A 25,378-nucleotide genomic window follows, 5' to 3' on the forward strand; every position below is an offset into this window, starting at 1 on the left:
TGTAACTCTTGTTTTCTCGAATGGATGAAAGTGTGCAATAAGTGATAATTAACCCTTGACATCCCAATATATTAATTTGAAATGTAACAATTGATAATTTTGGAGTAAAGGCACTATTTGAAGTTTGACATGGAGATAGAATACTCTGGTTCTAAGAGTATGTCATGTTTTCCTACTATGTTTGTTGGACATAGAACGTTTTTCAATATCACATATTTTTCATCTTTTCAGTGTTCCTGATGCAGTGAAATGTTACCAAGGTTACCTGAGGAAGTCATCATTGACATTCTAAGCTATGTACCTTTCAAAGAACTACTATTGAATGTGTGCCAATATCTGCATCATCTTATCCTGAATTCACAAAAGATTTGGAAAGACACAGAATTCTATGGCCTGAAATTAACATTTAAACAGCTGCATGGTCTCCTCTCTCGGTCCCATTACTTTTGGTATTTACAGATACCTTTTACGGAAGTTGAAGGCCCAGTGTCCGTCACTTATTATATTTTCATAACAGGATTTCTTCAAGCTGACAAACTATGATGGTTAAACATAAGAGAGATGAACGTTTCTACTCTTGGATTTCTACTCTTGGAGTTTACCCAACCTTGAACTGTTAAATGATGAACACTGCAAATATAAATGTGATGAAGAATTTATCATCATCAAAGCATGTGAAAACCTGGAACATCTGAATGTGAGCTTCACTCATGTCAGTCCGAACACCTTAACAGAAATATTTCAAAAGACAAAGAGTTGTTTCAATTTGGAAGCATTTGGAGTCAATTCAATTTGGATAACTGCATTGAATTGTTAAGCATTGCTTATTTCTATTACCTGACATTTTTGGGCCTGAGTCTGGACGATTCCTTCAGTGAAGCGGACTTTAATTACTATATTGAACAGGAATTTGTTGATTGCCAATACAGAATAAAAAACTGAGTCATGTCTGAAATTCTTGAACTGGATCAAGTTCTAGCGTTGGTAACAGAAAATTAAGATCAAGATTCTGATGATAATGATAATGTTTATAAGGTACAACCGGTCATTAATATGGGCAATGATGGCAATGCAGTGTCTTCTGATCAGACCAAGAATGCATGTAATCCATCAATCCAAACAACAGAAATTCACGTTTCTCAAATTGTTGAAGTTTCGACTCCACACATAAATGAATCAAATCCTGCAGATCATGAAGAGTTGATTGAGCCCTCAAGATCCCGACAACGTTTTACTTGTCCTAGAGCGAATATATCAAGCTTCTTTTACCGCAGAAAACTTGCTGTGTACAACCTCACGGCACATAGTACGATAGGACATATCGCATACTGTGCAGTTTGGCATGAGAAACTTGCAGGAAAAGGAACCAATGAAATAGCAAGTGCTCTTTGTGCTATTCTTGCTGAACTCAGTCGTGTCTCAGTCGTGTCTTAGAATAACACACATTTTCATTCTCAAGAGTTTCTCACAATTCTTTAGCAGTTTAAAGGTCACATGCAACCAAAAAATCAAACATAATTAAAACACAATTATCACTTATTCATGACATATAATATACATTGCTGGTAATGAAAAAACATATAAACAAAATTATAAGCGTACAATCGCAAATGAAAAGTGCAATATTGTGTACTTCGGTTTACTTCCCAAGAAACGAAGCAGCCGGGATACCGAACCCAGTCAGAGCGGGTGGGTGTGCACTCAAGTGTAACGGCTGGTTCATTTGCAGATGCCCTCACGGCTCATTGTGTGTGTATATATAGAGATGTTGGGTTTTGTAAATACATGCTCATTTTTTGTGTATAACATTTTGCAATCAACAGACATCATAACATGTCATGTGTTCAAGTATCACACCTGCCTGTCTGTGTAATTACATAATGTGACAGAGACCGAACTCGGGCCATAAATCAATGCATTTTGTTTATGGTGTATAGCCTGATTGGTGTTAAGTTCAAATTGCATGTGGTCAGTGATAGCAGCTGTGTATTGAATATTGTCAGACAGGCAGGCAGACACACAGGTGTCAATAAAACAAGACATTGAGTTTTGTCTGTGACAACGACATATCTATATCACAGTTAGAAATTCTGTACAACGCTAAATAATGACATTGCTTTTAAGTATCGAACTGAGAAAGTGACTCGGTAAGAAGAACGTGTGGTGAAAAAGACAAATGAAATTATATAAACAGTTAATTTACTGTCATAACATATAAAAGGCTCGCGCCTGTGAGATATCAACAAAACATTAGAAAAATAGCTCACACCAAAGCCTTCACCGAGTATTCACCCGACAACCCGCTTCCATGCTGCGCGAACCTATTTCACTGCGCACGTGCTATGAGCGCAGCCCAGCTGTTGAAACCCGTTTTCCCCAGAAAAGTCGGGGGAAAATTAGTGAAACGTTTGAACTCCGATTTCGCGCGGTTTTTTTCATCGCGTTATTTTTTCACTTTATAAGTTGAATTTGAATTTTCGACGATTTGTTTCGGTAAGTCCATACCGAAAGGTATCAGAATCTGCAAAGTTGTGTTTTACGTTGCATGTGACCTTTAACAAAATACCATGCAAATAATATGTATTGGATGTTTAATTTAACCTAATTAAGGCATTTTGATAAAATTGAGGAAACTGTGATATAAATATTGACTAATAAATAATAATGATATAAAATTTGTGCTCTCAAATCTTTTTTCCTATATGCTATTTTCTTGACCACTCATTTTACTAGTGTATAGAGACCTGAAATGAAAACATATTTAAATTTTTTTTTATATAAACATTGATTTAAAGACTTCTATTTCATGTCTCATTCCACCAAACCATTGCTATGCCATATTAAGATTAACAATCTCTGTTTGTGTTTATTCACAGGTTAAAGTCAAGACGTAGACTGTGAACACCGGTGGCGATGTCTAAACATTATGATGTTATTAGTGTCGACCCAGGAATAAATTCTGAGCAGTCAGGCAACTCTATAGATTGGAAGCAATGTATCTTTTGCCAGAATATTAGTAAAGAGCCATTGCAATGTCCTGCTAAATCCAAAAGAAAAGATGTTGGTGCTGGGTACAAATATGTTGCAGAACATCTGCTTCAGTTCAGCAAGATTAAAGCACTACCATTAAATGTTAGCATTAAGCACCTCGATGATGGCAGTGGGATTGAGAATACATTAAGCGTTCATCATGCTGTATGGCACAAATCATGTCGAAACAAAGTAAGCAATTTGAGATTTGAAAGAGCAAAGAAACGAAAGAATGAAGACAGTGATGAAGCATTTCCAGTGAAGACAAGGAGTTCTTGTTTTGATCAATCTGACACAGGACAACATTGACTTATGTATCTTTTGTGATGACAGTGGTGGTACTGCAGGACTTCATAAAGCATCTACCTTTGATGTTGATTTCAAAGTAAGAAAATGTGCTACAGAACTTCAAGATACAAAACTCCTTGGAAAACTGTCAGCTGGAGATATGATGGCAATAGATGCTCAGTACCATGCACGATGTTTGGCTATGCTATACAAACCTGCACAGCTCAGAGACAGACATGAATCTCAGAATTCAAGTGATGATTCTCTACATGGTATAGCCTTTGCTGAACTCATCTCTCACATCGAAACATTAAGGAATTCATTTGAAGTGAGGCCTGTATTCCGCCTGGCAGATCTGCGAAATCTATACTCATGTAGACTGCATGAACTTGGTTTAGATTCTGCAACTGTACACACAACAAGACTAAAGAATCGAATATTGTCAGCAATTCCAGATCTGAGAGCACACAATCAAGGCAAAGAGGTCTTTCTGGCATTTGATAAAGATATTGGTCTGGCACTTAAACGTGCTTGTAGTCATGATTATGATTCCGATGCATTGATACTAGCTAGGGCAGCAACAATTATCCGCCGAGATGTCTTTAGCTTGAAAAGGACTTTCAGAGGAACATTTCACCCTGATTGCTACGTACAGTCTGTTCCTGCCAATTTGAAAGCCCTTGTCAGTATGATTTTGGATGGACCAGGTATAAAGGAACAATCCTGAAGAAGAGATCAACAGTCCCTAGCATCCCAAACTATCTCACAACTTCTTGTCTTCAACAGCGTGAAAACTAGGAGCACTAATGAATCCTCTGCAACAAGACACCACAGAGATCGAGAAACACCAGCACCAGTTTACTTAAGATTAAAGATCCATGGTGAAACAAGAAAACGTGATCTGGTTGACACATTTCACAATATGGGTTTGTGCATTTCTTATGACCGTGCCTTGTGTATTTCAACAGACATAGCCAACAGAGTCTGTGACATGTACAAGGACGAAGATTTGGTATGCCCACCACAACTCTCAAGATGTCTTCACAACAGCGAGTGTTGATAACATTGATCATAATCCCAGCTCTACAACAGCAACAGATTCCTTTCATGGTACAAGCATTTCATTAATGCAGCACCCATCAGCTGAATGGAAGGGAACAGCAAATACAGTTCCACTGATTGGAGAGAGTAGTCAAAACAGGAAGACCATTGCCAGACTGCCGTCAGTCTACACCAATGTTCCCTCTGCATGTTTTACCAAGACGGATCATTATGTGCCTCCCTTAAACGGACCTTTCACTTAAGATGTACAGGATTTTAACACAATACTTGATCATGAGTATGAGTGGTTGGAACATGTGAAGGAACTACTGGGAAAAGAAGAATTGGGAAATAATGATTTCCTCTCGTGGGCAGCATTCAATGCATCATTACAGTCCCCACTAACAGATCCTCCAACCACAACTGCACTTATGCCACTGTTTCTAGAATGTGCACACTCCGTTGCTATGATACAGCATTCAATGAATGTGGTAAAGAAGGCCGTTGAGCACTTAAATCCAGGTCAGATACCTGTACTTAAAATGGATCAACCATTGTATGCAATTGCTAAAAAAATCCAGTGGAACTTTCCAGAATCATATGGTGAATCCAGTTTCCTTATTATGTTTGGTGGATTGCATATTGAAACAGCTGCATTCAGGATCCTCGGAGACTGGCTTGAAGGAAGTGGATGGACAACTGCAATCTGTGTTGCTGGTATTGCCTCAAGCGGCGTTTCTGATTCCTTCATCAAATGTACCCACCTCGCTAGGACAAGACATGCCCATCAGATCACGGCAGCTGCACTATTCCTACTACAACACCAGGCATATGCTCACTATAAGGAAGCAGAAGCAAACAAAGAAGACCTTTTGACTTTCAGAACCTGGTGTGATGCAAAGTCAGCTTCCCAACCAGAGTTTCAGTACTGGTCCCTTGTTCTTGAACTTTGCATACTGTGCCTGGTGGGTGCAATTCGAACAGCAGATTTCCCAAAGTATGTATCACTTGTGAGATTAATACCCTGGGTCTTTATGTTAGACCATGTGAACTATGCACGATGGCTTTCAGTTCATATCAGAGACATGTCTTCTTTGTCAGTCGAACACCCAGCACTTTACCACAAATTTTGTTCCGGTGGATTTGTAGCACGTAAAACTAAACGACCATTCCCTGCTATGGCACTAGATCAGGCTCATGAACAAGTTAATGCTCTCGTGAAAGGAGATGGAGGTGCTGTTGGACTGACAGAAACCCCATCAGCACTCAGGCGATGGATGGTTGCAGGACCGGAGGTGTCAAGAATGATTCAAGAATTTGAACATATCAGAAGGAATCAAGAAAGTGACAAACATCATGAACAAGCAGCAGCTGTACAGATGACATTTGCAAAGGAGGTTTCATCGCTTGTAACTGTAATGAACGACATGGGGAATCCTTTCAGTGAGGACAGTGGTGATCTCTTGACACTAGATACCAGGGACATTATGGACTCTGATGTAGTGGAGACGATCAGAAATGGATGCAAAGCAGGCAGGGAGCAATACGAACATTTTGTAAAAGAAAGGTTTGCTGACAGATCAAAACTAATAAAGGAACCAATAAAGAAGAACAAGCTGCCACTATTTTCAAGACGGAAGACTCCTCCTCCAAAGAAGACTCATGTTTCCAGGTTGTACATTGCATGTCAGTCAAGAGAAGGAAACCTTGAAGATTTCTTCAAGCATGAAAATCAGCCATGGCCTCCATCATTGTCCAAGATTGGAGAAATTAGATCTGGCAACAAAGCAGACCTTCTTGTACAACTTGAGCATTTACAAGCGGAGACACCAAATGCTACTCCAAAAGTTTCTGCAGCGATACTTGATGGTTCCATGATTGTGCAGATGCTTCATCCAAGAACATCTATAACATTTCAAGACTATATCCAGAATGTATTTCTACCATACATTTTCCAGTATCTTGAACATGTGGACAGACTTGACATTGTTTGGGACACCTACAAAACAGACAGCCTTAAAGCATTCACCAGAGAAAAACGTGGCAAGGGTCTAAGAAGAAGAGTCAAACCATCATCACTTGTGCCAAGTAACTGGCAAAGCTTCCTGCGAGTTGATGAGAACAAAACTGAGCTTTTTGCATTGCTAGCTGAACAGGTTGCTGCAACAGAATTAGAAGGGAAACAGATTTACAGCACCCTTTGAGACAAAAGTTGTAACGTCTCCTGAAACAGCTGACAGAAGACTTCTGGAGGATTGCTCACATGAAGAGCCGACACCCGTCTTGTATTGCACCTATCTGCTGCTTCACATAGTGGTCACAAGAAGGTGATGATTAGGACTGCCGACACAGATGTTGTTGTTATAACGGTAACAAACATCCAGAAGATACCAGTCGATGAAATATGGATATCATTTGGCGTAGGTAAGCACAACAGATATATAGCTGCACATGAAATTGGAACTACCCTTGGTCCATTGAAATCAAAGGCATTATCAGTATTTCATGCCTTCACTGGTTGTGATGTCACTTCATTTTTTGCCGGGATAGGGAAGAAAACTGCTTGGGATACTTGGAATGTATATCCTGAAGTCACGGCTGCATTCCTGTCACTTGCAGATGCCCCAGCAGATATTTCTGACAACACAATGCGGCTCCTTGAGCGGTTTGTCATTCTTATGTATGACAGAACTAGTGTGGCATGGAACATCAATAAAGCCAGACAGCATCTCTTTTCAAGACGGTCTAGGCCCATTGAAAACATTCCACCTACACAGGCAGCCCTAAAACAGCATGCAATGCGCGCAACCTTTCAGGGAGGACATGTATGGGGTCAGGTACTTGACAAGCGTCCAGCCCTGCCGAGTCCCTCAGACTGGGGATGGAAGAAGGCATGTGATAACACATGGATACCTAAGTGGAAAACACTTGGTCAGGCACAAGAACAGTGTTATGAACTAATACACTGCACCTGCAAGAAGTCTTGCACAGGCCTTTGTAAATGGAAGTGCACTGCTTTGTGCCACTGTGAAGGAAAGTGTTTCCAGTGACTGATCATGAATAATGGAACTGTAGAAAGATTTAGTGAACTGATCTCAAGGAATGTAAGTTGGTTTCATAGGTTCATCTGCATGTACATAATGTTAACATTGTTTAAACATACATTCCAGATTGTAAGAAAAGATTACGGAAATTTCACCTGAAGATTTATACATGCCAATTTCTCTAATCATGTGTATCCTGTGTTAATAATATAACAGAATCGTTTACTTGCAAGTAAGTACTGAAAGGTGTGCGCATTAAATTGTTCTCAGAAACTTTGCATTTGTAAAATACTAGCCAAAATACCAACAGATCATACATAAGAGTGCACAAACATATACATTCATCTATTGCTATTTAAAAAGTCTCCTCAGCAATATTAGATTTATATAAATCAACTTATCTAAAGCCAAAAGTTAATAACTTACAAGTTGATATCAATCTATACAGTACAACAAAGGCTTTTTTTGAAAATTAGGATAATTTGGTGGCCATCTTGGATTTTTATCACCACCAGGTGGTGCTGCGTATTAAATTAGGAATATATAGAGTAATGTTAAGAATAATCCTGAAAGAAAATACTGAATAGGATAAGATAATTATATGTTGAGCACAGACTGACATCATTAGAGATTTCAGTCAAATTGGCGGCCATCTTGGATTTTCTGCCACCAGGGGGCACTGCTGAGGTGGATCCATATCCAGAAATGTTCGGAATGGTTCAATATATGTGTGCCAAGTTTGGAGCTTTTAACCCAAAGTGCACAATTTTTGCCTTAACCGCCCCACTAATATGGCCCCGTTTCACAAAGCTGTCGTAGGCCTAAGATCTCGTAACTTTTCTCGTAGCATTCGTACTTCCTATGTTACAGTAAAGCAGGTATCAATACTACGAGAAACGTTACGAGATATTAGGCCTACGAGAGCTTTGTGAAACGGGGCCATGAGAGAGGAACTTTATCGTACATTTAACATTGACCAATGAGGTGACGACTCCTCTCGCTGTTTACGGAAATAGGCGAGTGGTAACGAATGGTCAAGCCAGCGCCAGCCAGACCACACACGTAAACAGTCCCTGCACACAGACAGCGGGGAAGCCTGACGTTGGTCGTCACTATGGCAAATACTGTGATTCCCATCGTGGACTTCGAGAAATACGGGTTGCACATCACTGATCCAGGTTCTGTACGAAGCGAAGTTCTGGAAGACACCGCAAATGGGATATGTGATGCTTTCAGCACTGTTGGATTTGTGTACCTGGTGAATCATGGAATCGAACAGAGCAAGGTAATACGAAAACGTCATACTGTGATACACATGTCTTGCCTCTAGTCTGTTGTCAATGATGATCATGTTATAGGACACCAAACAGCCACCAGTTGGGTGTCATCTGTCGTCGATCCATCCAGTCGTACTTTACTGGCACGATTGGATGGTTGACAGAAACAATTAAGTGACAAGCACCCCTAACTGCCCCTCCCCTCTACACACTCATACACTCTCATCCCCGCACATCCCACAGAGACACTCCTCCCAAACACACTCAATATACAAACGCCATGCTGAGACGATTATAGGAAAGAAAGTGAATAAAGTATTAAAAACCTGAATATCTAAGGTTTTTTTATAAAAATATAAAAGTAGGACTTTTTTTCTGGGGGACTTTTTTAGGCAAATTTAGTACTTTTTACCGGTACTTTTTTTCGAGGACTTTTTTTCCGAACACCGCTGAGAGACCCCCACCCCAGTCCCACACACCACCTGGAGACAGTACTTGTGACACTCCATGTCATCTGATGAAGTTAGCCCATCACCAAATCCATTGTATACTGCCGAACAGTTATCGCCATATTTTAGCGGTATTTACAATATTACTCTGCCGTTCGTTAAATTATTGAAACAAAATTGATTATGATACTTAATTAGCTATTCAGTGTAATTCACTGATGTGTCCAGCCCCTTCACTGCCACTGATAGTTTTTTTATATAACACGGCGGAACGGAATCATGGCAGTACAAATAGATATTTTCTCACAACTAACTGTAACAGTTATTGCCATTTTCACTTTCAGATTTTCTCGTGAAATAATATATATTTATATCATAAAGTAACCTCAAATAATTGATTGTGTGACCAGTTGAGAGTCTTTATGTTACAGTTGATTAATAGGAAATGAAGGCAATAACTGTTTGGTAGCATAAACATCCAATAGCAGACGACAAATTGATGAAAGTGTTTTTGTGGTTATATGGAAAGTAATAGTCTTGGAAAATAACTGCCTGTTCCTTAGATAAGATACCTAAAAATATGATGAATACAATTGTATTTAACAAATTGTTTTCAGCTAGAAAATAGCCAACAGAATGGGTATATGTCAGCACTCAGGACAATAAGTAATCATTTGGTCATAAGTTAAAGGCACTATATCACACTACACTTCTCTAAATATAAATAATGTATTTCTTTCAATAATACTTACTATCAGCCCTCGGGGAAGCTACCTTATGATTTATTCTTCCAAAACTTAGATATTTAGATTACAATATTAAATTAAAAAGTTTGAATGCATTAATGCAACTTTGCATTAAATCGACTCTCACGCCCTCTACCGGACAAACATTATTTCAAGTGAACCCCATAGAGTTATGTCCCTTGGAGCGCTCTTTACAAGTATCCTACGCACAAATTGTGATTGAAACTAGTTCAGCAAACAACCGACAACACAGCATGAGACAGTTTTCGATGTACGGAGCAATTGTTTACATTCCATATATGTCAAGTGTTCTTTGTTTGGAAGCTGTTCGCCCCAAAGTTTCAAATATCGATTTCAGGCAAATCGTAAGGGATTATCAGTCTTTTCTTGCATCAACAGGAAGCTGAAGTGAGTGCATATGCCCCAATATGTATACTATAGGCCATATTATTGTCGAAAATGTGTGACACTGTGCCTTTAAAGTCTCAAGATTATTAATGCATACTAATTAAGCATTACATTTTGTGTTATAATAGGAAGGTCCTTCGTATCTAAACTTAGTATGAAGCATAATGTTTGAATCTGGTTGAACCATATGGGAATATAATACTGAACTGTGATACGCAGCTCACTATACAGTACATCAAATTACAATTAATTACATTTCAAGTCATACTGATGTAATAAAGTGAATCCTGTCAACAAACTATGGTCAGAGTAGAAAATTGTAATTTGTATGGTATATTTTTCAGATTGATGTTATGTTCCAATCGTCTAAAGACTTTTTCAGTCAACCCACGGAAGTGAAAGAAACCTGTGCTAGAAACAAAAGTATTGGCAACCATGGGTGGGTTGGCTTGGAGGTAGAAAAGTAAGTATATGACAATTAATATTAGTCCGAGAAGACAATTTTGTGTGGGTTTTCTCACTGTTAATGGGCAGATCCAGAGGGGGTAGCGGTGGTACACCCAATGGTTGTAACATGTGGTTGTTTGTCACTGAGCAACAGTGAGAATGTCTTATTTGTATGTCAACCAGTTACCATGGTTACCCTTGCAAGTCCACAGTTTATAGGTTTGTTTTTGTGCAGCGTTACTTATTCTCAGCTTCATCAGCATGTCCAGGAATATGAGAAAATGGTTATCTGTGAAACATCAGTGTCTTGTTTCTGAGTTTGGAAATGTGTGGTGAAAATAGAGAAGTTATATGGATTGTTTGGGTTGCAGTGGGTTCAGCATTTTTTATATATAAATGAGTGTGATAGTAACTTTGTGTGTGCAGCTGTGTGTGATTCTGTGTGTGTGACAGACTGTGCATGTGACTGTGTGTGACTATAACTCTATGTGTGTCACTGTGTCTCATATCTGATCAGGGGTGGTGGGGTAGCCTTAAGTGGTTAAACGTTCGCTTGCCACACCAGAAACCTAGGTTCGATTCCCCATTTGGGTGAAGCCCATTTCTGGTGTCCCCCGCCATGATATTGCTGGAATATCGCTAAAACCTTCATAAAACTAAACTCACTCACTCACTCATATCTGATCATCATACCATGCATACCAAACATAGCACATGTATCAACTGCAGTGAATAAATCACAAAAAATATTTCACATATTATAACTCAAACATTTATCATTGTTAAAAACAGGACATGACCTGGTTTTATGATCCTCCAGTGACATCACTCTATTGTCTCGCCAGGGTCTCCATTTACAGAATAAACCTCTACAGGCAGTTTCGCAGGCATTCTCCAAGAAATACCAGGGATTTTCTACAGAATTGCCCAGAGCCCTGGGATTTTCTGAGAAACACCAGTATTTCTGCTGGAATTTTTTACAGCTAAATATTGTGAATTTCAAATACCGGTCATTTTTAAATTTTACCATTCAAGTGATCACGCTTTTCATTGTGCGTGAGACCTTGCACCCTAACAACCAATCAGAAATGTAGAGGGTATCGCAATGCGTCAATGCCGCTATTTTAGCCTGGGGTTTTCCAAAACTGCTATTTTTATTTGTCAACACCTTGATGTCATTGTGAAAGCGTAACCTTTTTCGAGGAGAATTAAATTGACAGAGGTAATTAAAAAATTGATTTTGCAATTTTCCGGACATGATGACCGACAGCCTTTGAAATTACCGGACATTCTAACTTTGTACAAGTCAAAGTCTGGTAGATACCGGATAACGTAAACACTGGGAATAGCCCTTGACTTTGAATTATTTTACTTGTTTTGAAGATTGATATAACTTTGTGTTGCTATTTCTGAATACAATCGTAAAATATCACATGATTGAAAACTTCCAATATGATTGAATATCAGTGTATGAAATAATGCCCGTCCGACCGCCCGAGACGGTCTAGATTTCTGATGGACGGTCTAAATTTACAGTTAGACAGCCTGATGGTCTGGTAAAAATTTTAGATGTTCCATGAGTTTAGATGAGTAAATTCACCATATTTGGTCTGGTTAAATCCATTTTGGGCCTGTAACATTTTGAAGTTACCAGCCTTGATGTCTGGCTGGATTTTTGGCTTATTTCATACACTGCCAATATATTATGCCAATGCCAGGTTTCAAACCTGCAACCCTTCCCTTATTAGCTTAGCGGTTTTATCCACTAGGCTTCAAAGGATTGCTGTGAAGAATGAGATTGTTTGTCAGTATGAACCATGTGTTCCTCCCAAGACGGGTAGTGCGGGCAACGCACGTGCAGAACATGTGTAGCGTGTGCAGAGCATGTGCATTGCGCATGCAGGGCAAGGTAGCAACTGCCAGTTCATTTCAGCAGTAAATACCCATTATTAAAATTATGTCTAAAGTATATCTTCGGTCGGTTCATAAGTTGGATCAAAACCTCCTCCTCGGTTTTGTTTGAAAAAGTAGGCCCTTGGCCTCGGGAAAGTGGGTTGTGCCAGTGCATAATGACTATGAAAAATCACAATTTGCAGACCGCACCACTGCACACATGATACATGCTATAAATGCGTGCTTAGACCAGATGACAGAATGATCATGTTTCATTTTATATTTGCACTGTTCAAGCAGAAATATTGTATAGCATACAAAACCTAGTGTTTTATGAGGAAATAATGCAGGGGAACTAATGTAGAAAAATATATTGAATATGCATGGGTCATATTCATGATAATGATGATTTTGAAAAGTTAAAATGTTCAGTGAAATAGATTGTGAGTACATGTATACACTCGATGTCTGAAAGGATCATTGTAAGCAGATTATGATGTTTTTCTCCAACATGGGTGGTCACTTACAGTATCGTATGTGGAGGCACGATATTTAAATGACACTGTTGATCCACTCATCACAAGGAAGAAAGGTAGTCATTGAGGTAGTTCACAGATCAGGTGTGTCCAACCCTACTCTGGTTACTGTTGAGGTAAGTACACAGGTAGAGCAATCCTAACTATACTCTGGCTACTGTTGAGGCCCCCCACACCTCAGGTGACTGTTGAGGCAAGTTGACAGGTAGTGCAAGCCAACCATTGAAAACAGACAGACTGACAGATTTATTACAGATAAGGCCTCGGACACGAAATACAGTATTGAAATCAATTGATAATGTGTAGTGCATGCATTAATTTTATTTTTTGAGTTCATGAGGTTACACAACGTGTGATGCACATTCTATACAGGAACATAGCTGTAGCTTGGATTCTTTTTTAGCTAGGATTGTTTTTATATCAATTGAAATTGAAAACAAGACCATCCAATCAATTTGGTTGCCCCATATCACCAGCACAGATTGCTAGACTGGCAGATTTACTACTATACTCCTCACAAATAGTTAAGCAACAAGCATTTTTTTCAGCATAATATCTTTATAAGTCTAGATAGCAATTCATAGAGACATAATGCAGGCAGGAAAATTTCTAGGAATGCATAACCTTAAGCCATATTCAAGTTGATTTTGTCCAAAAACATTGATCACATCGCTTGAACACAACCACCCTCAAAAAACACATGCAAAATGCACAGCATGCATGCGTTCCACACTTCACACAACTTGATGTCAGTAGCATTTGAAACATGGCTAGGCGTCACTTGACGGCAACTGAGGCTGCTCAAATTGTTGGAATGGTGCAGGGGGATGTGACACAAACTGCTGCTGCCAATCATTTATTGTTCATCGCAGTGTCGTTTCAAGAGCGATGACTCGATACCACCAAACTGGACTGATTAAGAGAGGCCACGTACAGGTCGTCCAAGGGTGACAACTCCCCAAGAAGACCGATATCTGGCCACCCTAGCGCGGAGAAACCTGTTCACTACAGCCAGATCACTCCAGAATGACCTTCAGAGAGTTGCAGGAAGCAGGGTCTCAACACAGACAGTGAGGAACAGACTTCATGCTGATGGCTTGAGGTCCAGAAGACCTCTACAACGCATCCCACTGCCTACACATCATCGACAATGAAGTGTGATCTGGGCAAATCAACACCATATTTGGAGGGTCAATCGTTGGCGTCATGTTCTCTTCACAGACGAGACAAGATTCTGCCTTGACTTCAACGATGGTTGGGAACATTTGTGGAGAAACCGTAATGAACGATATGCCAACTCTACCATTGCTGAACATGACCAGTCGGAGGTGGAAGTTGATGGTCTGGGGTGGCATCAGTGTTGGACACAGAACTGATCTTGTGGTCATCAGACGGGGTACCATGACTGTAGTAAAGTACAGGGATGAGATTATCACACCTGTAATAATTCCTCTGGCACAGCAAACAGGGCCCAACTTCATTGTCATGGATGATAATGCCCGTCCCCATCGAGCAAGAGTTGTCACTGACATTTTCCAGAACAACAACATCACGCATATGGACTGGCCTGCAAGGTCTCCTGACCTTAATCCCATAGAACATGCTTGGGACATTCTTGGAAGGTGGGTTTACGGTCTCCATGTCCGCCTCCAGACCCTGGATCAACTGGAACAGGCCTTATGGACAGAATGGCGGAACATTCCACAGGCTCATCTGGTCAATGCAGAAGTTTGTATTGGAGCCAATGGCAGACATACCGATGATACACGTTACTGAACACACGATCGATGTTCAAAATTGACATAAACTGTAATTCAAACATTTTGATTCTTCAATGCAGCACGTTCTGCATGATTTTTTATTGGTACCGTTTTTGAGGATTGGTAACATTGTTATTGCTTAACGATTTTTCGATGCTTTTAGTGAATGGAGTGCGGAAGACCTGTATCTTTGTATTGCATCATTCAAGTATCATGAATTTTAATACATGAAAATGTTCTAAGAAGAAGTATCCTTGTTGCTTAATTTTTTGTGAGGAGTATATCATGACTGTAGTATTATGAAAGAATTGCACGTTTTTAACTTCTTTTTTGTGTTATATCTACAGAAGTTTTTATTTACAGGCTCAATCCAGACAGACCGGCAGGTGACCTGAAAGAATGTTTTAACTTTACACCAAGCGAAGATGGTGTAAGTGTACATGTTTTCAATGAGTTTGTTTAAAGTAAGCTTTGTTTAAAGTAAGCTTTCATAAATTTGGACATGTTGGACGACTGTGCCTCATCCTAACAAAGGGTATTTTCAGTCTGTCAAGGCACGTCAATGTTCCAGAGGCTGTAATTCAGTGTTTCATTGGCTCATACTTCAATGTTTCATTGTATATTTTTTCAGTGCTTCAGAAGATGTGTTTTAACGTTTCAGTCCTGGCCATCAGATAGCTTCAGGTCAACCTTCTTCTCTTTCTTCAGTGATTGCAAGCAGTTGTCCATGAGAGTTCTGGACGTGTTGTCCATTGGCCTAAAACTAGAGGTGAGTATGTGCTATGTATGTAGTGGACGTGTTGTCCATTGGCCTAAATCTAGAGGTGAGTATGTACCATGTATGTAGTGGACGTGTTGTCCATTGGCCTCAAACTAGAGGTGACTATGTACCATGTATGTAGATTAACCTCAACCATGTATGTAGTGGACGTGTTGTCCATTGGCCTCAAACTAGAGGTGACTATGTACCATGTATGTAGTGGACGTGTTGTCCATTGGCCTCAAACTGGAGGTGACTATGTACCATGTATGTAGTGGACGTGTTGTCCATTGGCCTCAAACTGGAAGTGAGCATGTACCATGTATGTAGTGGACGTGTTGTCCTTTGGCCTCAAACTGGAGGTGACTATGTACCATGTATGTAGTGGACGTGTTGTCCATTGGCTTCAAACTGGAGGTGACTATGTTCCATGTATGTAGTGGACGTGTTGTCCATTGGCCTCAAACTAGAGGTGAGTATGTACCATGTATGTAGTCCCAGTGTGTTGTCCATTTGGCTTGAATTGGAGGCATTTGTTTCAGGATCATAAGTTGACTTCTTCCCTGTGTTTCAGAATAAGAATTTCTTAAGCGAGTGTCACGACCTCATAGGCAGGAAGGGCTGTCCAACCACTCTGAGAAGTCTGTACTACCCTCCTCTTTCTGAATGTAAGGGTTTCCTATTTGACAGTTTAGGAAAACAGAATAGTTTAATGTAATTTCAAAATCTAGTTTCATTTGTAACATATGTTATAAATTGGATTACACTTTCTTTGTAAAATCGGATATGTGTAATTTGTGGGGATTTGAAACCACACTCACAGAGTCAGGCACCTAATAGCCAGCACACAAAGTTAGCGATCTAACCCACTCAGCCACCGTGGCTTCCACAAATATGGAAGTCTGACAACTGGTAGTTGAGATCACATACTTTGTGTACCCCTCTCAAAAGTGTATATTGACAATACTTCCACAGCCAAAAGCTGGGACTACACAGTTGTCAGACTTTCAGTTTTATGGAACGAGTGAGTTTAGTTTTACGCCACACTCAGTATTATTCCAGCTATATGGCAGCGGACTGTAAATAATCAAGTCTGGATCAGACAATCCAGTGATCAACATCATGAGCATCGATCTACACATTTGGGAACCTATGACATGTGTCAACCAAGTCTGGCGAGCCTGACCTCCCAATCCCATAAACAAAATTATATGTTCAGTGCTACCTTTGTGGCAGTCATACACAGGTGTTGAGTTTTAAAACAATTCTGGTTTTACAGGTGTGAAAGCTGGCCAGGTACGCTGTGGAGAACATTCTGACTATGGTGCCATAACTCTGTTGTTCCAAGATGGTATTGGAGGCTTAGAAGTGAGTTTCCATCAAATATTACCATAACTGAAGCGACCATAGGGCTTGTTGCGATGATGTTATCAGATTTAGCTCACCATGACAACCTGTGATTATATGGTCAAATCCTAGATTCATCCTGCATTTGTTTCTAGTTTTGTGAATACCATAACACTGAGTGGGTTTTAGAAAAGTGGTGAAATATTCAGAACTTCATCAAATCTGGCTTTCCTGCTATACAAAAACTGACTCACTGTGACATAACTGTCCGAAGAAGTGTTTAATCAGAAACATGCATGTGTGTAAAATCCAATTTATCACGCATGCATGGCACAAGCCCACATTCGCCCCATGGGTAGCCTCGGGTTGGGCTGAATAACATAAACTGATGTACAAAGATGACCAAATGGATTGGGTCAGTCTCGGTGTATCTTTTGATAACATACTATCGTACTTCAACAGCGTAGAGCCATATAATTACAATATCAGTGACAGAAACATTAAATAATAAAACAAATGAATGGTGATGACATGTAGGTGGTATGACATGTTTCAGGTGACAAATGGTGATGAGATGTATAGTTTGGCATGAAATGCATGTGGACCCGTTTTTTTTTGTAAATATCTATTCATCCAATGACCCAATCGATCTCAAACTGTGCAAGTGGATGTTTTGTCAGACAACCTAATCACATTGTAAATCACCAATTTTATGCATTTGTATTAAAGAATCTGTCTATGTAACTGTCAACAAAATCAACAGCAGAAGGCAGAATGCTTGCAGAGGGAGGGAGCCAATGACCTGTAACAGCGGCAGTGTTGGGTCATAAGGGTCAACGTTCGTCAATGTAGGTCAGCTATGCACGTGACAGGTATGAAGAGGTGTTCATTTCTAGCAAAAAGCCGGCGAATGACATCTCTGATGACCCCGATGTCAAAAGAATCTAACTTTGGATGCCTACCTTTTTGTACAAGGTTTTGTTTCTTGGTTGTTGGTTTATTTTTCACAATTTTTTAATAATTAGCACGATGTTCTTTTTCATACCAAGAGCAAAAGTTGTACGTTTCATGTAATCCGACACCTTATAAATCGGTTTGCTACGTTTGCTCTCTTTTTTAACAAAATTCAACACATTTCTAATTAAACGTTTAGCATCATCTGAATAATCTTTCATGATGACAGCTAGAAGTAGTCAATGTGAATGATCCAAACGGTCTATCACTGTGCAGTGCACAGGTAACTATCATGAACTGCACGTGCATTGACCTTTATGACCCAACACTGCCGCTGTTACAGGTCATTGGCTCCCTCCCTCTGCAAGCATTCTGCCTTCTGCTGTTGATTTTGTTGACAGTTACATAGACAGATTCTTTAATACAAATGCATAAAATCGGTGATTTACAATGTGATTAGGTTGTCTGGCAAAACATCCACTTGCACAGTTTGAGATCGATTGGGTCATTGGATGAAGATATATTTTACAAAAAACGGGTCCACATGCATTTCATGCCAAACTATAGGTGGTATGACATGTTTCAGGTGACAAATGGTGATGAGATGTATGTGGTATGACATGTTTCAGGTGATAAATAGTGATGATGTCTATGTGGTATGACATGTTTCAGGTGATAAATGGTGATGATGTGTATGTGGTATGGCAGAACTACTGATGACACATGTGGTATGACCTGCTTCAGGTGATGACTACTGATGGCATGTATCATGTATTGATATGTATGTGGTATGTTTGACTACTGATGAATGGTGATGACATGTTTCAGGTGATGTGGTATGACATGTTTCAGGTGATGAACACTGATGATATGTATGTGGTATGACATGTTTCAGGTGATGAACACTGATGATATGTATGTGGTATGACATGTTTCATGTGATGAACACTGATGACACGTATGTTGTATGACATGTTTCAGGTGATAACCACTGATGATATGTATTTGTGGTATGACATGTTTCAGGTGATGAACACTGATGAGACGTATGTGGTATCGCATGTTTCAGGTGATGAACACTGATGAAATGTATGTGGTATGACATGTTTCAGGTGATGAACACTGATGATATGTATGTGGTATGACATGTTTAAGGTGATGAACACTGATGGCATGTATGTGGTATGACATGTTTCATGTGATAAACACTGATGACGTGTATGTGGTATGAAATGTTTCATGTGATGAACACTGATGACGTGTATGTGGTATGACATGTTTCATGTGATGAATACTGATGATATGTATGTGGTATGACATGTTTCATGTGATGAACACTGATGACGTGTATGTGGTATGAAATGTTTCATGTGATGAACACTGTGATGAACACTGATGACATGTATGTTGTATGAAATGTTTCATGTGATGAACACTGATGGCATGTATGTGGTATGACATGTTTCATGTGATGAACACTGATGGCATGTATGTGGTATGAAATGTTTCATGTGATGAACACTGATGATATGTATGTGGTATGACATGTTTCAGGTGATGAACACTGATGACGTGTATGTGGTATGAAATGTTTCATGTGATGAACACTGATGGCATGTATGTGGTATGACATGTTTCATGTGATGAACACTGATGACATGTATGTGGTATGAAATGTTTCATGTGATGAACAATGATGACGTGTACGAGGTATGAAATGTTTCATGTGATGAACACTGATGATATGTATGTGGTATGACATGTTTAAGGTTGATGAACACTGATGGCATGTATGTGGTATGACATGTTTCATGTGATGAACACTGATGACGTATATGTGGTATGAAATGTTTCATGTGATGAACACTGATGACGTGTATGTGGTATGACATGTTTCATGTGATGAACACTGATGATATGTATGTGGTATGAAATGTTTCATGTGATGAACACTGATGACACGTATGTGGTATGAAATGTTTCATGTGATGAACACTGATGAGCATGTATGTGGTATGACATGTTTCATGTGATGAACACTGATGACGTGTATGTGGTATGAAATGTTTCAGGTGATGAACACTGATGATATGTATGTGGTATGACATGTTTCAGGTGATGAACACTGATGACGTGTATGTGGTATGAAATGTTTCATGTGATGAACACTGATGGCATGTATGTGGTATGACATGTTTCAGGTGACAAATGGTGATGAGATGTAGGTGGTATCACATGTTTCAGGTGATGAACACTGATATGTATATGGTATGACATGTTTCATGTGATGAACACTGATGACACGTATGTTGTATGACATGTTTCAGGTGATAACCACTGATGATATGTATATGTGGTATGACATGTTTCAGGTGATGAACACTGATGACATGTATGTGGTATGTCATGTTTCAGGTGATGAACACTGATGGCATGTATGTGGTATGACATGTTTCATGTGATGAACACTGATGACGTGTATGTGGTATGAAATGTTTCATGTGATGAACACTGATGGCATGTATATGGTATGACATGTTTCAGGTGACAAATGGTGATGAGATGTAGGTGGTATGACATGTTTCAGGTGACAAATGGTGATGAGATGTATGTGGTATGACATGTTTCAGGTGATAAATAGTGATGATGTCTATGTGGTATGACATGTTTCAGGTGATAAATGGTGATGATGTGTATGTGGTATGGCAGAACTACTGATGACACATGTGGTATGACATGTTTCAGGTGATGAACACTGATTACATGTATGTGGTATGACATGTTTCAGGTGCTGAATACTGATGACGTGTATGTGGTATGACATGTTTCAGGTGATGAACACTGATGACGTGTATGCGGTATGACATGTTTCAGGTGATGAACACTGATGACGTGTATGCGGTATGACATGTTTCAGGTGATGAACACTGATGACGTGTGTGTGGTATGACATGTTTCAGGTGATGAATATTGATGACATATATGTGGCATGACATGTTTCAGGTGATGAACACTGATGACGTGTATCTGGTATGACATGTTTCAGGTGATGAACACTGATGACGTGTATGCGGTATGACATGTTTCAGGTGATGAACACTGATGACGTGTATGTGGTATGAAATGTTTCAGGTGATGAATATCGATGACAGATATGTGGCATGACATGTTTCAGGTGATGAACACTGATGACGTGTATGTGGTATGAAATGTTTCAGGTGATGAACGGTGATGAACACTGATGAACACTGATGACGTGTATGTGGTATGACATGTTTCAGGTGATGAACACTGATGACGTGTATGCGGTATGACATGTTTCAGGTGATGAACACTGATGACGTGTATGCGGTATGACATGTTTCAGGTGATGAACACTGATGACATTTATGTTCCTGCCCACCCTGTCCCCGGCGCCGTCTTGGTCAATATCGGTGACCTGATGCAGCGATGGACTGCAGATAAGCTTAAAGCCACGGTGAGCAGACTCTACTTTGATAGAACAGTCTTTTAGGTACCCTATTAAATATGAGTTATTAAACCAGAAATCTAGCAACTCTTAAATGTGAATGTCAGTAACTATATAAGCTGCATTGGTTCTGGCCAGTCCTTACAAATAGATAAAATTATGACAGAGTAGGTTGTCACTGAATGTGGTGTGAAAGACTAAACACAAATATACACTCTCACTGACACCTGAGCCATGATGGCCGCCTCCGTGGTGTAGTGGTTAGAGCATCCGCCCGGAAAGCGGAAGGTCGAGGGTTCGATCCCCGACCGCGTCATACCAAAAGACGTTAAAATATGGTACTTCTTGGTCCCTGCCTGGCGCTCGGCATTAATGGGTACAACAAGGACTGGTCGGCTTGGAGTCAGTATAATGTGTCCAAGTGGGGTATTCATGCTTCACTGCGACATGGTATCTCAGTGGGCTAGCACTATAAAACCAGCTTCAGTCTGGGCTAGTACAAGCAGCCGCACATTCACAGACACACGCATGCACGTCGTCATATGAGAGAAATATTCTCAAGCACGACGTTAAACCCAATTTCACCTCACCTCACCTGAGCCATGATATACATAAGTAGGGTTCTAATGGCTCTGGCCAAGCAACACTCTCAGGCAAGCCAAGAACCAATTGCATCCTGTAACTGCCAATTGCATTATGACTCAAGATAAGGAACAATCTTCACTGCTTTTTGGCCTAAGCCAAGCTGACTGCAGCATGACACAACAATCTCATTTTCAACCACCAGCATCAACTTCCTTGTGACTTATCAAGAAATAGTTTTTAATCCAAAGTCATATCATTTGAACAAAACATGTCCTTAACAATATGGGTGCAATTTTGGCATGTTCAAAATTCCACTTACCATCTATGCAACTCCAGGCCATCTTTGTTATCCATAGGCTGAATGTCGGTTAAAGTCTTTCAGGAACATCATGTCTTAAATATTTTCAGAAACACAGGGTCCTGGTTCCTGAGGCAGAACTAAAGAAGCGCCAGAGTCGACAGTCCTTGGCATTTTTTGTCCACCCAAATGATGAAGTTATTATAAGATGCCTTGATGGTTCAGATAAATATGAACCCATCTCGAGTATTGATTATCTGAACTACAGGTTCAATGTGACTTACTGAGAATGACCTCAGAATCCTCCAAGAATAAGGGCCATCTATATCCTGGGTATGGAGGGACTCGAGGGAAGGTCCATGGTATTAAAACATTTTGCTACAGATCTTTGGTATATAGCTGAATATGGTGGCGGTCTATAATCGAGTCTGGGCCAGACAATCTAGTGATCAACAGCATGAGCAACGATCTATGCAACTGGGATACGATGACGTGTCACCTAAGTGAGCGAGTCTGACCACCCGATCCCATTAGTCGCCTCTTACAAGCATGGGTTACTGAAGATTAATTCTAACCCGGATCTTCACAGGTCCGTATTGGTAAGGACCCCTGCAGTTTGAATAAAAGAAGCATAGCAATGAGAGTTGGGGAGTAAACAGACGTGTGTATTCGTCAGTACATCTAGTTGATTAGGAGAGTTGGCAGTAACAAACAGGTATATTTGATAGTGCTCGTTGGGGGTGGATTATGTTGCACCCAGCAAGCTACATATTTCAAATACTTCAAAGTTGAACTTAATGTCAATAATTATAATCGGAGTGAGTGAGTTTAGTTTTATGACACTTTTAGCAATATCACGGCAGGGGGACACCAAAAATGGGGCTTCACACATTGTACCCATATTTGGGAATCGAACCCATGTCTTCAGCGTGATGAGTGAACACTTTAACCACTAGGTTACCTCACCACCCTGGATAGTCAGATGTGTATTATGCATCATGGAAAGAGGAATACATCACTTTCACAAGTGACGTAATATACTGACAATAGACCGATCCAGTCCCGGCCGATAAATCCCGCCCACTTCGTTTTTGACGTTAGGGGGACAACTACTGACTAATCACAATGGCGTCACCACCGGCGAAACGTACGTGATTGCGAATGTTGTTGATGAATTCTGTTTGTTGTACTTTGGTATCCGTCGTTTGTGAATGATATTTAAAAAGGAAAGTTATACGTATTTTATTTTCAATATATTCTAGTTGACAGGTTGTATAATTGGCAAGTGAAAATGTAGTTAGATCTACATGCCCGATGAAAAATCGTCTCAGCCAGCTGCTGAGATTGGGAAGCGTATTTTCTACCAAATAATCTATCCGGCAATTCACGTTCGTCTAAGATATTAGCAGGGGAAAGGTAACTGAATTATGTTGTTTGTTGCTTTTTCTGAAAAATTCCCATCGTAATATTATAAAAACCGTGAACACAACCACATGTGCAAGTTGCAGATCGTTTCGGTATCGATAAAAAGATTGTCAAAACATCGCGTGCCACCTTTATTTATTTATCCGTTGTTCAAATTTAGTTAAGTTAGAAGTTTGTGAAAACATGGGTTTCTACCTTTCAAAGAACAACGCAGGAAAACAGTATCCCGTCTACTACTTCGTCCACCTTATTTGTCTGTATATATTATCTGGAAAACGTTACTGGACCTGTTAACACAGTATGTTTCCATGGATGTATCTGGACATACCCAGAAGCAAATATTCAGCAGCTAATCTGCAGCTATTCTCAGTAAAATGTCTCTCTTCAAAATCTGTACACCATCTTAAAATGACACTGAATATAAGGAAATCCATTTTTTTAATAATCCTTTCCAATTTATTTTTCTATGTGTACTTTGTTGTGGAATCCTAATCTACAAACCTCCACGTGGAATTCATGAACTGCCAGCATTTATCTACAGGTATGTCACACCACCATAAACACAAAGAATCCAAGATAAAGTCTGCACCTGTACACTGACACATCTTCCATAAATAGGAAACGTGTGATGCAAAATCTTTGAACAGAGGATCCACAGTTATCCGAACAATTAAAGATCACATATACTCTAGGGGGGTACAAATACATAAATCACTAACTGGCATCGCTATAAATGAAACCCCGTCATTAAAACTACTCACTTCGGTCTTTAATTAACTTAAATCGACTTTTTTGACAACAGTGCACAATTCTCGCCCGCGAACGAAATTTCAACCAATCAGAGCGGGGCGTCTCTGTGACGTCATATGAGGAATAGATATGAGGGCCGATGCAGAATTCATCTACATTTCAGGGGGTAAATTATCTTGTTTACAGGTTTGTATAAACCTGAAATCGTGACAACTGTTGTGGAAAATGAAAGCTATATGTTCTCACAATCTACTGTCATTTAATTTTGTCTCCTGCTTTGCCTAGTTTCCGAGTTACAACTTGTTTTCATAGACGATTCTGTCAAAATCGCTTGGTGTCGTTAGGCCTTATTTGTATAATGACTGAAGCAAATTGATCCCATTTCTGTGTTTTTGTTACCTCGATATTTAATCATGTCATGTAAAAATCTGTTTGTATTCTCAAAACAGTGTCGGCCCATAAGTTTTCACATGCAATACAGCAATTAATACTCCCTTGTTGTAACCCGTGTTAGGTGGTATAAACCTACACATGTTATTTGTCATCATTCACTTGATGGTCAGTTAATGAATTTATAACAGGTATAATTAGTGGTAACACACTTAGATTACCCGACAAAGGTTCCCATTTGGCATTTCTTGTGTCTGGAGTAAATATTCAACATTATAAACATCGATCAAAGGATTAACCGATAACACGCTGATTGATTAATTACTTTTATCTTACACAGCGGATTTGTCAAAAGGCAGTGTTTATGTATGTAGATTTACTAATCTATACTGAATACACTCTGTCGTGTCGGTGTCTGCGTAAAACCAACGTCCTTCTTTCAAAGGATTAACCGGAATAACATTGATTGATTGCCCATTAT

General features: G+C 39.7%; 1 protein-coding gene across 2 annotated transcripts; it reads left to right on the plus strand.

Moving 5' to 3' along the window:
- The first annotated feature begins 8,387 nt into the window (after positions 1–8,387).
- Positions 8,388–22,970, plus strand: LOC124265851 (proline hydroxylase buaE-like). 2 transcript variants are annotated; one of them, XM_046700693.1, is made up of 8 exons: positions 8,388–8,688; positions 10,628–10,746; positions 15,283–15,349; positions 15,551–15,688; positions 16,254–16,347; positions 16,959–17,047; positions 21,348–21,458; positions 22,443–22,970. In XM_046700693.1, the coding sequence occupies exons 1-8, from the start codon at positions 8,518–8,520 to the stop codon at positions 22,617–22,619; spliced, it is 966 nt and encodes a 321-aa protein (XP_046556649.1). In that variant the 5' UTR covers positions 8,388–8,517; the 3' UTR covers positions 22,620–22,970. The 2 variants fall into 2 exon arrangements, with proteins under 2 accessions (XP_046556649.1, XP_046556650.1); XM_046700694.1 differs by having other exon boundaries at positions 15,581–15,688.
- The last annotated feature ends 2,408 nt before the right edge of the window (positions 22,971–25,378 follow it).

Source organism: Haliotis rubra, unplaced genomic scaffold (assembly GCF_003918875.1).
Source record: "Haliotis rubra isolate DU_JTF1 unplaced genomic scaffold, ASM391887v1 Scf999, whole genome shotgun sequence".
Lineage (NCBI taxonomy): Eukaryota > Metazoa > Mollusca > Gastropoda > Lepetellida > Haliotidae > Haliotis > Haliotis rubra.